This window comes from Channa argus, chromosome 3 (assembly GCF_033026475.1).
Source record: "Channa argus isolate prfri chromosome 3, Channa argus male v1.0, whole genome shotgun sequence".
NCBI lineage: Eukaryota > Metazoa > Chordata > Actinopteri > Anabantiformes > Channidae > Channa > Channa argus.
In genome coordinates, this window is record NC_090199.1 from 10620610 (window position 1) to 10635152 (window position 14543).

A 14543-nucleotide genomic window follows, 5' to 3' on the forward strand; every position below is an offset into this window, starting at 1 on the left:
TGCTCGCTGCACTCTAAATGTCCACATGACATTTTCACGTGATCTGCGCTTTCGCCGCCAGATGGCAATATAATGTAACATGCTACTGGGTGTCAAATCAGACGTTTATTTTATTAGGGTTGTACTGAGCTAAATACATCATTTTATGCCCATTCTTTTGAAAACAAGTCTATTAATATTTACACAGAGCTACTTTTATTTAGACTGAACTACAATATACATGTGAAGAATGAATGTACTTCTTGAATTATCAGTTGGAATTTCTGTATATTTCTGTATGTTTTAATTTATTGGCTAAAATGTATAGTTTTAATACTTTATGTTCAATAACAACATTCTTAGTCTGACATTGTAATTACCTTTACAACAGAAATCATGTCTTATAACCATAAACATATGTTTTCTTCTATTATAATCTTTAGAAGTCCTACATCACAATACATTTTGAGGAAGAAATACATCATCTATATGATGCCCCATATCCAAAACACAGTCTTATCATATTATATGTCATAAGCAGGTAGTCTGTCATATCACCAAATTTATATTTAGGTGTGATCTTACAGTTAATTACTGTTATTACAACAGATTATTTTCAATAATGAGCACTTTTGATTGTTTTTGTTTTTTACAGTACAAAGTATATAGGCAGTTTGCTTTAACCTCAACAGCAATCACAAGAACTTATGATTATATATTTTCATAAAACAGAATATAATCTTTATTTTTTTAACTTGGGTATTTGCATTTAAGATAATAAACCATTGTTGGATCCCTTTAAAAGGCTATTTATGTTAATTTACACTATTTTTTCAAAAAAAAATTTTTTTAATTTTTCTTTTTTTTTTTTACGTGTGCATGTCTGTACTTTAGATTATTTGTTTGTGGGTCTCTTTCTGTAAAATGAGAGGAGGCAGAACATTACTGTTTGTTACACCACAGTCACAGAAATCAGTGGTTGTTGCAGGACAGATTGTTCATGAATTTTGAATTTATGCTTTTGGTTTTTATGAATTAGAAATAGTCTTTGCCACAAGTCGTGCAGACGGTTTCCATGGTGGATAGCTTGGAGGGATTGTGGCATACAGGGTACATCCATGCAAGGGCAGGATAGATAAACATATGCTGTGTTTGATCAGACCCAAAACATATTTTAGCATAAAAGGAGTGCCGTCCATCACCTCACACTGAATCATAGCCATAACTGTAGGTTGATGCAGCTTACAGAGTAGGTGACTTGCAGGAAACATACATAAAAATAATGGATAGGTGTGAGGAATAAAAGTAATCAATGCACAACAAAGGAGGAGACACGCTGTCTGATTCCTGTGATACAATGCATCAGCCAAAGTGCACCTCATTTGTCAGAGGAATAGACAAGTCTGCAATTGTTGAACAATTACTTATTTATCATAATTTGTCTGCCATAGGGCTTTGTGTCAGGAAATATTCAGACTCACAGAGGGTGTTCACTTCACTTCATCTGTTCCTGAACAACAATCGAAGTAGGTTGGAGTTGAAGAAGCTCTTCAAAATCATACAACATGAACAGTAAAATAAGAACTGTAGCTTCACTTTATGTTGCTTTGATACAAAATAAAGGTCACATATGGTTGGCAGAATATTATTTACAAATGTATATAATAAACACACCCTATTAAAGACTAAGATGAACAATATACTGAAAAATATTGCCTTTGAATTAAAAACTTGATAGGGTATACTGTTAATACTAGGGAATACTGTTATCTTAATTTCAGTGCAGTAAACCTCATTGTAAACTCTTATAAACACCCCAGTGAAGCACACTGTTGCACTAGTTGGCAAGTTTATTCAGTATGACAAAGATGGGCTCTGTAGTTTTTTTTAAGTCAATCTCAGTCATTCTGCTGCTATAAATACTCACCATGCACCAAATCTTTAACCATAAAGATTATATAACCATATTTATAAATGATCAATCTACTCATTACAGCATTATTTCTTAGTTTAATGAAGAGGGTAAATGTGAATCTGTCATTAATTCAATTTTGCGGCCTCCAGGTAGTGAGCATGAGTGTAAGCATGTTTAATGCTTTAGTTTGATTTGAAAAAGTTTGATGTTTGTGTTTGATGTGACTTGCAAAATCTCTCAAATTTTTATCAGTTTTCTTTTATTTAACCATGTCCCTTCCTGGGCACCATAATATCACCAGGGCACCAAAAATAAATGATAGAATAAAATTGCTTTTTTTTTTCAAACTGTTTGCTTGCATTATTGTCTTTACTAATATATACATAATAATAAATACCAGTAGCAAAAAAGTTTAAATTAAGCTTTAGAGACTTATTAGAATATTTGGTAAAGCAGCCTAATATTGTTTTTGCCTAGAACAGTGATTTGCCTTAAATCTATTTACTGCATCAATAACCTAACACATGGTACTAGTGTATCAGTATATCAGACTAAATTCTACCAGAAACACTTTGGAGCATTGAATTCTCTTTTTATTTGTTTTCTATCTTTATTCAATTCACTGCTGGCAAGAGACAAGGTTCCCACCAAATACCACAAAAATAAAAACTCTCCAGTTCACTCTCCCTCACTTTCTCTCGCACACTCTGTTTTTGTCTTTCACCTCCCAGAGAAGCATAATACCGTATATTCCAGTGTTTCATAATGTTTCATCCACTGCTTCATCAAACCGGGAAAATACAACATTTCAGAGTTTGTTCTCGGGTACTGGAAGCTGATTGTGACATGATTTCATTGGAGGAATATGGAACAGTTTAATAAAGTCTATGACCTGCCTGAGATTTATCATAACATGCTAAAACAAATCACAGGCCAAGGTCCGATAAAGCCACAGCTGCACAAATGTTCTGTTGGTCTTGGGTAGTTTTCAACTTCATATATAGGATTACATGCCTCTGGTAGATGTCTGTCTTTGAAGGAGTTGAAGAGTGTGATTCTGGGTTAGTGACACTTGTGTTCACGGTGCAGTAAATGCAGAATTGTAACAAGTTGCTATTGTCATATTTTGTAGCTTGTGTTACATTTTCATTTAACTGATAATCTAAAAGCTTGTAACTTCCTAATATTTATAGCTGTATTTATAACTTGACGATGTTTATTAATAAAATAAATAATCCTGCCATATCAAAGCTGATATATGAGTAAAAGATGGATAAATAATGTTAAAACGTTTGCCTTTTATCCTCTTTAGGGAACACAGATGAGAAGTGAGTCGTATATATATGTACCCTGTCAAATTCCCACCATCCACGCTGTTCACATCCTCTGACATTAGCAACCCTAAGGGCTCAGTTGCCAAGCAGGTCACAGTGTGATTCAAATCACTCCCAGACGCCTTTCTCATAGAAGCAGATGAAAAACAGAAGAGGGGCCCTTTACTTCCCAGAGAAAACAGTTATAGTAGAGGGTAAAATGAAGATTGAAATTTATTTATTGGAATAAGCAGCAGCTCTAACATGAGATTAACAGGTTAGAGAGATTAACACAAGGACAAATTCAACATACAGATTCCATGTTCTGCAGATTATATGCACTTTATATGTTCAGTAAATAGTAGTAAAAGAGTACTCTGCAGATATAATTTGTTCTTCTGTATGCAAGTGTGCAAAACACACTAACTCATGAAGTGCTATCAGTAATATACACAACACACACACACACACACACACATATGAACCAATTCAGTTTCAACACACAGGTTTAAGTGTATTCACAAATCAAATGTTCTAAGGCAGTATAGTTGTTTGGTAGTTGAGCTGACTGATACCCCTCTCAGGTCTGCACAATTAAAAACAAAAAGCTACAGGCTTAGCCGAGAACGTCACTGCACCCAGACTCAAGTCCAGTAAAAAGTATTGGTAAAGTTACCTAAAAATATTAATCATTACTCATGGCGCTAGTCTTGAGTCTTGAGACTTGACAACATAAACTTGATGTTCTCAAGTTTATTTGCAAAGTATGGTAAAAACATTGCCAGGAAGGCCAGAGAAAGGATGGCTTTAATTGGCACAATGGCTGTTTACATTGTGACGTAAGCACATCCGTGTTAGCTGACATTACCATAGCGACAGACAAGTGACGGAGGGGATGCAGAGAGATTCTTTCCCTTCTGGTGGGTCACCATCTTAAGTTTTAAAAGTATTGACCATGAACAGCTGGCTTTAATTTTTGTTTTTCTGTTTTTGGTAACGATCTCCATTTACCTCCAGTTAGCCCCAAAATAATGAAATGAGGCCAAAATTATCAGCTTAGTTGCACACAAACCAACCTGCAAAATTAACAACTGTAATAACTGGCTGCTAGTGGTAGCTTCACATTTAATACACAGACATAGAAGTATAATCTTTTCATTCAAAAGCAAATAAAGCCCATTTCCCCAAATGTCAGATTATTCCTTTAGGCCTTGTAGAGTTTAAAGCCACCATTAAAACCTCTTCTGCGTCTGTCATTACACAGGTAATGTAGTCTGATTAAAATACTTAATACTGCAATATAACTCTTCATAAAAGTGAAAACTGTACATACATATTCAATGAGTTATGCAAGCATAAATATCACAGTTATTATTGTTGCTTAAGTCTGGTAGAAATTCACAGTGTAGAAAAAAGCTCATTTCTTTCCATTTTTAGTCAGTGGGGATATCAGATCTGTCATAATGCATTACTTCATATTTATCACTTGCATGAATGGACTACAAAGTTGAAGTCCATCTTATCCACTCTAAAACCTGCAATCCTTTTGGTGATTTGAGTGTTTTTGGCATATTATGCTAATGACAATGAAAAACATGATTCTGTTGTAAAGTCTTCATTTTGTGCCTTCCTAGCCAAAGGTTTTAAAGAAATCAGTCTTTTTATTGACGTAGGGCTGTGTGAGCTATCTTCCGTGGGGAAGAACTAGAAAAGGGTTTTGAGTCAAACATCAAGCAAATGAACTTCAAAATATTGTTCTGACTATACACCAAAGTATCTCAATGAATAATGAGTGTGAGTAAAATACGCTGTACAACCACTTGAATGATTAATGGAAAACGAATTGTTGCTTGAGTCAGTAACATGCTTTCGTGTTTTTCACCCTCACTGAGTAGAAAAGTCCTAGAGATGGCCCATACTTATGTCCCGTCATCATCTCTGACAGTGAACAGTCTGCCTATCCCTTCCTGTAGCTTTCTGCATCCTTCCCACTAGTGTTGCCCTTTACAGGAATAGCGCACTCTGCTACTGACTGAGAGTAATTTATGGTCACTGTTCAGCTGCATCGTGTTAAGGAGTCCTCCTCCCCGTCCCGCTCTCCCCCTTCTTCTCTCACGCTACAGCGTCACTGCCCATGAGTGTGGGAACACAAGGAGTTTGTCTTAGGAAGCCAGAGAGGCTAGGAGAGCTTCAAAACATTTTTCATCATATCCATTGTTTGTTCCTTTTAACTCCAGTTTCTAATCCATCGCTTCCGTGTTCATATGTTGCTGATTTATATGTATTTGTTTTAGGATGATCTCAAGTTGAATTCTAAAAGCTTGCCAGGGCTGTAAAAAAAAAAAAAGCTTGAAAAAAACCTCCTCAAGCGAGTATTTAGTTGCTGTCTTTCCGAATGCTGTTGTTGAGATTGTTGGGCTCTGGGCTTTTACACTGGATACTTGTACCATTCATGGGTCCTATACTGCTCAGAGTGTTGTCTGAGTAGCACCAGCAGCACAAACACGACTAAAAAAAAAAAGAGAAGAGAAAATAAAGAGAGAGATAATTTAAGTTAAAGTTGAACATCTGTTGTTTTAAGAGTTAGATGAAAAGATTGACACCACTCACACATCTGTCTATTAAATATGAATCTGGAACAAAGACAGCCTAGCTGCATGCACACTTAAAAGATCCACCTACTCACGTCTAAAACTGAGTAAGACAAACAAAATCAATGTAAACAAGTGTAGACATGACAAGTCTTAGTTTAGGAGGGGATCTTACTGTATATATACACTCACTGGCTACTTGGCACACCTGTGCAATCTAATGCAACCCAATACAGCAGCTCTTCCACGAATTCTACTTTAACAAAGTTATAATTTCTCAGGTGATAATTCTACTCTCTGTTTGTTACTGAGGTCATAGTGCGTGGTGGAGTTGTACTGGAATGCATTGTAAGAAGGGGTGGTTCTAATGTTTTGGGTACTCTATTTTATATGAATGCGGTGGCCAAAACATTAGAACCACCTCTTAATGTAATGCACTCCAGTACAAGTCACCTTTCTGACAGTTTCAACTGAAAAACTGAGAAATTTTAACATTGTAAACATAGAATTCATGGTGGAGCTGCTTTCTTGGATTGCTTTAGATTGCACAAGTGTCCCTAATAAAATGGCCAGTGATAGTATATAAACTACGTCTTGCCGAAGGCCAGTGGCTTCCTGCAGCAATGTACTGACCGCTAATTGTAGCTTCATATTTAGGAGTGTGTCAGGCAAATTAAAATGGAATGGGTAATGTGATAAGGCAATATATACGTACAGTAGCTCTTGGTGTAGAGTGTATGCACAGTGTATACAGCCTTCTTCTAGTTTATTTGTGAAGTGATAGATAATATATTAATAATATTATATATGTTTTTATAATGATATATGTATTTCTCAAAATCTCAAACTAATCTACTTTTACTAACATTTTTCCCTACATGGTGCTATCTGACCTCCCTCTCACAACTTCTTTCATGTGCAAACTTGAGACATGGTTTTTCTCCAGCTCAGGTCCATTTGACAGACGTGTGCAGAGCGTGACCTAAGCCAACAAAGTGAATACCTAAATCACACGGCTGCCTTTACAAGTTGCTCATGGAATGTCATCACAGCCAGACAAAGGCCTGAGTTTGCTTTGCTGGCTACACTAAATCAGGTGGATTTTTAAGTATGTGTGAGATTAAGAAATCATGCGAGTGTGTTGAATGCATTCATATCCATCTGTTGTGGGTGTTATACCTTGAAGCAGTTTTTGAACTTCTTGCTGACAAAGTAGAGGATGATGGGGTTTATGCAGGAGTTGATTGTTGCGAGGTTGATACTAAGATAATCCAGGACCAGCAGAAAACTGAAAATAAAAAAAAATGGAAGAATAGTTAATTTTTACAGAGCCCTTCATCGATCCTGGTGAGATCTTGGATTGATACAAAACACCCATAAAAACTACAGAGCAGTGGTTTGATATTTTGCACATTTGGAAACGTTTAAGCTTACAGACCTTATGAAAGTAAGTTTTGTGTTTTGTTTTGTTTTCTAACTCACTTGAGCAGCTCACAGCGCATTTTATCATTCTGGTAGTAAACCGTTTTTTTAAGGATCCTGCTGAGGTGCAGTGGGAACCAGCAGAGGGCAAAGATGAGGACAAGGCAGAAGACAGCTTTTGCCACCTCCCTCCTCTGCAGAGAGAAGCACAGATTAAATTTAACCATCAGAGGAGAGATGATTCAGTTCTTGTATTGGAAGGTCAAACCATGGAGTAAACACTGTTCACTGAACTATTTTACTCCAATGCAAAGTTGCCTTTAATTATAAAGTCTTTTCGTTAAGTCAGAGGTATGCTGTTTATTTTTGTCCAACCTGTTTGAGGTGCTCACTGAGAGCTATGCGAAGGCTGCCTTTCCTGTGGTTGAGCATCTCGGAGGTCATCAGCGTGTAGAAAATGGCGGTGCAGGTGAGTGGTACACAGAAGTAGAAGCCAAACAGCCACCAGTCCTTTGCATCCCTGTAGAACTGCAGAGGTGTGCAAAAGTTAAGCAGTGGGTCACATGTAATGTGAAATATGTGTGAGCTGAGGTTTTTCTGCTGCAATGATGTCCCCTTACATATATCCTATGAGCTGCCCAACCCACTTTGCACAGATATCCACCACCTTTCCGACCCTGGTTTGATTCTGGGTCAACTACTGCTATAGCAAATTCATCAAAATGGACTTCCTTTGGCCTAAGTCTGAATTTTCTCTTCATTTTCTGCAATTACCACCAATATCTCCTATGGAACATCCATCAATCTCTAGACAGAGGATCTTTCTTTTTGGTAGGCGCTGTTGACGTGGTACTTTAAGGTCCAAATAAAACATCACATGAGATATTGCATTGTAGAAATAAAGCTGAAATGATCTTGGCCAGGTATGAGAAACAGCATGTAAACCACATAAACAACAAAATTTTAAAAATCACATGCATGAACATGAATGAATGAAAAGAATTTGCCTTTCATTGCTATTAAATAATGCTTTAGGAGCTGTATGTTTCTCAGACCAGAGCAGTGCTGATGTTTAGGACATATGGAATGGATACACACATGTGGCCCAGCTTGATTTCTGGCCCCCGGTAATTGCACCTGGCCTGCAATCGATTATGTGCTTCAGGGGTGCGAAAAAGAAAATAAGTAATCCAGGTCAAATTTTTAAAGTGACATGGCACCAAAATCTACAGTAGAATCAAAACCTAGTTTTCCTGTGTTTTAATTATTTATGGGCATAAGCAGAACAACTCACAATGTATTGATTGAACGTATTGGCCTAATGTTCTAAAAATACAATATAAGGCGCTATTTACCAAGACAGTACACCAGCATATCAGCAGCCATTAAAAACACTCACGGTTTCCAAACAAACAACACATGCTTTTAGCTGGACTTGCACTTTGACTTTAAGTCGACCTCATGCAGGTGGATTTCCTATCTCATTAGTCCAGTAGTGTTTTGTCTCTATATTACAAAATTCAACAGGCCTTCTGTACAAGTATGGTGACCAAATGTGCCACACAGCACATCCTGGCCTAAAAACAAGTAATACAATGAAGCAAGAAAGCACAGAAGTGTAAATTGTTTACTTGCAAAAATGATAAGAAAGGGATGATAGCATACCACCATGAAGTCAGTCTTGGGTACAAGCATACAGGTGCGTAAGGTTGTGTTCCTGTAATTGAAGCTGACGATGTTGAAGCCAATAGCTTCTGGTACTGCCAGGAAGAGCGACAGCACCCAAATAGACACAATCTCAATAATTGTAAGCAGAGGGATGCCCACCCCCTGCACTCTGCTCCACGATGCCACAGCCCGGTACCTGAAACACAAGGGGGGGTTTGAAGTTAACTTTTGTTTTATAGCTCTAAAAAATGAAAATTGAAAATGTATGATATTACAACCTGGTTATGAACGCAAAAACAAATCAGTTTATTAATTGAAACAAACTGCAGCAGCTCGGTCGCTTTCAGTTCTTCTCCATCATTTAGAAAATATCACTAAAATAATTTATTTTGTCTCTCCTGACTGACAAAGCTAACAGCATTTTCTTTGTGCATGGCAGCACACCAAACATAACAAAATGCTCACTCAGCAAAGAATATCAAAATGTTAAGAATTATTGAAGCGAGATGATGAATTGTTTATTTTAAATATCTAATATTTATATTTTTGTGAAGCCTCCAAACAGACTGGCCCATGTTGGCAGAGAGGTCTGTCTGTTGGCTTGTGTTTCCCATGCACTGAATACTTGTTTGCTTGTTTGTTTCATTAATGGAAAACACTTGTCGAAATGTTTTAGTAAAATCCTGCATCAAGATTTTATGGCAAAAACAATATATTTTTCATGACACATTTGAATTTCTCTGTTGAACAACATGGCGGCATTTATATTTTACTAAGCGGTAATCTATCCACCTTTTCCTCTTCCTCCAACATTGAAAAGATACTAAACAGACTCAAGTACTTATGCTACACATTTCCTGAAAACAAATGGAGAGCATCTGCTCTTGAACACAACTGTATTGCACTGCAGCTTGTCTTTTCACACAATAGAGGTCATTAAATATGTCTGCCTAGTTGAACCTTGGGGCCTGTTCAGCGCAGGAACTCGAGCCTCTTATCTCTAAAGTTGTGTCTATTGGATAAAGGGATATGATGCTGAGCTTCAGCACTTCCTAAACATTATTTATTCATCAGGGAATTTCTATTAAGGTGCTATTAAAAAGAATGTTTCAGTACAAGACAGAGTTTTTAATGTTACATTACATATATCGGACTGTCTATATCGTAAACTTAATGATGTGCATAAAACGGCTCCACAGAAGAAGTAAAAAACAGTCTATCACAAATGGTTTGAAGCCTTAGGAGCCAAAGAGACTGAGGTTCCATTATCAGCATTGATCTTAAGCGTTTCCTGAAAGTGATCATCTCACTCTTATGGTCATTACACTGAAATCAAATCAAAATGGTTATACATTTTCATCTAAATTAATTTCTGTATCTCATAATTATGTTAGAAGTGACAAGTTAACTCAAAGCACTGTTGTATTATGGGAGTAAAAAATGGAAGAACTGGCTAGGCTGGTTGGCCAAATCAGATTTGTTTTATTTTATTTTCATTGAGTTGACAGCCTCCACAAATTTGGTGTGATCGTATATCTAGTCTCTATTCAGCTTAATAAATAAAGAAATATCTGAAACATTGTGTTTCTGTGCAAACATGTAGTCGATTTTACAGGACCATGTAACTTTAGTTGAAGCTGTTTTTCTCAGACTTTAGAGAATTATAAATACAAAAAAAAAAACATAATTTATAATGTCCATAAAGTGGTAGAGAATTATTTAATTCCCTATAATCTGCTTCAAAATAGATTGAATCAGACTATACACAACATAAACCCAATGTAAATGTGCAAAAACGCCTACAAGAATATCTATGCTTCATCCTTTAAGCACAGATCAAAATTTCTGCTTATACCTATTTGGTTTCTAAAAAAGTTCTTAATTCGAGCTCTAATGAAGAGAACTGACCTGTCCACGCTGAGGGCACACAGATTGAGAACAGTGATGCCCACAGAGGCTTTCTGCAGGAAGGGCACCAGCTTACACAGAAACAGACCAAGAACATTGTCATCAAACGGCCAGCGTGACACCAAGAGCTGGTGGGGAAAAAAGGACATCCTCACAAATCTCAAAGCAATTAAATAACAACATTTATTAAAACATTAATCACAGCATGCACATGATGTTTTTTTTTTTAATTAAATCACAGTTTGGGCCACAATGTATCAGTCAAAAGTAAATAATTTTAATTAAGTCATTTGTCTTCATGAGCCTTTTAGGGAAGTGACAAGTATTCTTTGTTTTTTTTGCATGAATGCTGACTATTGTTGGGATCTATTTAAGGCAATTTTACTGTAGATAGGAGTGCTCTCAACATTATCTTAATGTCAGCAGAGTTTAGTCTGATAAGGACCATAAGGAGCTCATGAACTGATAAACCTTCCACATACGTGGATTTTACTTCCTTTGGTTAAAATAACTAAAGCCCATGTGCTTTTGCTACTTTCCTGTCATAGGACATGACTTACATGAAAGACTTTTCTCAAGGCTGAAGCCAAAGGAAGAACTTCACGGTGCTTCCTGGTTTTCTATTGTTTACATGTGCAGTTCAAGTTTCCCAGGAGTGCACGTCAATGTTTTTAGTGTATATGTAGCTGGTAATGTTTGTAAACATGTCCCCGAGGAAGTGAACAGGGGGCTTCAACACGCTTTCCACACTGTAGACGTGGCTCTTTGTCTGCGCATAAACTGTTCCCCCACTAAGAGGTTTGTTTCCTCTTTGCACATGTGTTGCTCAGACTACAAAGTCACTGCGCCCTCAGACTTTCAAGTTAATTTTAACCAGGTGCCATTCTCAGTTTTCTCTTGTAAAATGGCGTCCCATAATGCATTTGAGAGATCAGGCTGACTGATCACTACATTTAGCTATCAACCTCGATTGTTGTACACGCAGCGTGACACCGTTTACTGGCATAAATCAACTCAAGACACGCTATCCCTTAGGATATCAGTCAACACGATAAGATGCAAACAGAAGCGTGGCCCTTCCACCAAAAATCCAAACGCAAACTTAAAAAAACCATCAGTCAAATTGATTGAAAGTCTTTCTTTTTTCCTTTTTTTAAGAATGTTTAAATTGTCTGTTTTTTTCTCGGAAAACTAAATTCTTATCCAAACATGAAAAATTATAAATAAATAAATATGGCTCTGTTGAAATCCTGTTTGCATAAGTCTTCGTAAACATAGGATTAAAATAAATTAACTACTGACTATGTTTTAATTAGGTCAAATTCAGTTGAGTCACTCTACCTTCCATTTGTTTTGTTGCAAAATGTGAAAGGGGCTTTAATGATCTCAGTAAAGTTAGATGTCACTTGAGCAGCACTGAGCTTTGTTTCTTTTTGCAATAAAGCCTGTGGATAAGTATGAGGTCAACACGAGGCCACTGGCATGTGTGAGTACAGCCTGATTCCTGTGTTTATTTAAGCCACCCGTGTCCATGCACCTCTCATCACTACTCTGCCCACAAGAGGAAGATAACAGTGTCCGACTGATTGCACTTTCCCGTCTGCATTTTCCCGCCCTCCCCCTTTTCCTGTCTGTAATATTCCACTATATCTCTGCAGATCATCCCCACTGTTGCTGCGTCATATCATCATATCACCAAGGTCCCTCTTGCTTGGCTATAACGTCAAATGAGTTTTAAGACTTTAATTAAGCATGCACCAAAGGAGTGAAAACTGTACCTTGTATACATTGATGGGTATGTCAATGAAAATGTAGATAAGGTCACCCAGTGCCAAGCTGGCAATGAGAGCATTGGGCCCATTCCTCATGCACTTGTGCTGGTATATAATGCTCAACAGGGTGCTGTTGCCGACCAGGCCAACCACAAACACTATAACAGAAATTAAGGTGTTGATGTACTTAAAATAGTCCTTGATAGAGGTAATTTGGAGGCACATCGGAGGTGGTACAGGCATCTTTACGACCGTCTCATTTGCAGAGCCAGATCCCACGGCTTGTGCATCAGCCCTCTGGGCCACTAGGTTGGGGCTGGGACTGACGGTGCCGTAGAAACCCGTAGACATGAGCGTGGAGTGGACGGAAAAGCCTTGGAGAGAGTCCTTCTCTGCTTCAGCTATGCTTATCTGGCACATTCCTCCAGCCACCATCCAGACTGTCAGCACCAACACCCGCACAGCTGGGGTGCCCATTATGGAACACATTCGGAGTTCTGATTTCACAGATTAAAAGACTGTAGAAAGAAAAAAATAAATAACAAGATTCAGTTATTTTTCACGCGACACACTTCATCACAAATCCATCATCTTCACCTCCTTATGTTGTCTCCTGTTAAAACCTACCCAAAGTACAATATTATGCACACTTTTCTAGAAAGTTTCAAACGTGAGGATGAATAATAATTCATCAAGACTTCGAAAACAGTTTTGCAGTAGCCACAGATGGAAGATTCAAGGACTGGTGACATATAAACAGTGGTGTCATTATGAGGCATCCGCAGGGCACAGTGGGCATCTCTCCAACTCTCAGTCATTCCTGGAAGACGGCGCAGTCGATTGTGTCTTTGTGTCAATAATGTTGAAGCTACACAACACTGCTTATCGTCTGCTTGTGCTGTTTTGGCAATGAGGCCCATTTGTGTGTTTGTTACAGAATGATTTCCTCAGGTTTGCATTCTCCCTCTGTTTCTAATTTAGAAAGGTTTAAACATGCACTTTCAAAACAAAGAGCGTCTTAAACCATGAAGGAAGTGCTGCAGGGCTGAATACCAGTCAGTTGTGCAATGAAGATGCAAATCTCCACAAAATTCTACATTCTGAATTCCCATTGTAAATCCTTAGTTTACCTCTTATGCCTTGATGGACAACTTCACCTTTATTCTTTCTTAACAAGAAAAATCACAAAACTTTCTGCACCAAATCAGTTCAGCTCAATGCACAATTTTCTGGTAAACAGTAAAAAACGTTTCAAATGGTCAGATGATTGGTGAAGCCCTTTTCATCATATCACAGTGCAGGCAACTCCTATAGCCCAGAGTTCTTCCTGTTCGAAGTCCCAGCTGTCACCAAGTACACAAAGAACTATTTAGCAGCCAGCCCTTCAAGTAGCATCACAGTTTAGCATCAGCATGACACTGCTGGGATCTGTGACAGCATGCAAACTGATCTATCCATAAATAATAAATTCGTTTGGTTTTCACCTACCGCTTCTAAAATGTCTGCCTGGCCCCCTTGGAAACCGTCAGGCAAACTTTCGGCTGAAGCCCCCAGACATCTGTATCACATCACATGAGTAATTAACGCACTATCAAAGCTGCGCCGTATCCCACTTGGTTTGAGCAATGCACCCGTCTGCTCTGAGGTGCCTTCGCATTATGGCTCAGAGTTTCCTGTGGAGAGTTTGCAGTATGTCTGTGTGTGTGTGTGTGTGTGTGTGTGTGTGTGTGTACACTCAAGTGTGTGTAAGTGAGAGTGAGGTTGTGTGTATCTCTGAGTGTGTGTGTGTATGTGTCTGTGTCAGAGCACCAGTGAGACACTTTGACTGGGTGGGATAGTAAATCTCCACCTCCCTTTGGTAACAGACTGGGCCCCCTTTGGAAACATCACCCTCCTCTCCCCTCTCTCTCAGAGGCACCGCCTGCTCACAGTCATCTCTAAAGCACACACACACACACAAACACACACACACACA

General features: G+C 38.0%; 1 protein-coding gene across 1 annotated transcript; it reads right to left on the reverse strand.

The window, feature by feature from the left end:
- Window positions 1-3423: 3423 nt before the first annotated feature.
- On the reverse strand, window positions 3424-14379 carry ednraa (endothelin receptor type Aa). The gene is made up of 8 exons (XM_067498203.1): window positions 14057-14379; window positions 12575-13086; window positions 10797-10924; window positions 8886-9084; window positions 7596-7748; window positions 7281-7414; window positions 6978-7086; window positions 3424-5715 (listed from the first exon to the last, which is right to left on the reverse strand). Exons 2-8 carry the CDS (start codon window positions 13055-13057, stop codon window positions 5584-5586), a joined length of 1338 nt encoding a protein of 445 aa, XP_067354304.1. The 5' UTR covers window positions 13058-13086; window positions 14057-14379; the 3' UTR covers window positions 3424-5583.
- Window positions 14380-14543: the final 164 nt, after the last annotated feature.

Bases quoted from the DNA above. Each gene is read 5' to 3' on its own strand.
- ednraa (XM_067498203.1), bottom strand. From the start codon at position 13,057: ATGTGTTCCATAATGGGCACCCCAGCTGTGCGGGTGTTGGTGCTGACA. The intron at 7,087-7,280 runs GTGAGTTAGAAA...TTTTATTTTCAG, and splicing joins ATGCGCTGTGAGCTGCTCAA to TTTTCTGCTGGTCCTGGATT. The intron at 5,716-6,977 runs GTATAACACCCA...TTTTTTTTTTAG, and splicing joins AGTTCAAAAACTGCTTCAAG to TCGTGTTTGTGCTGCTGGTG.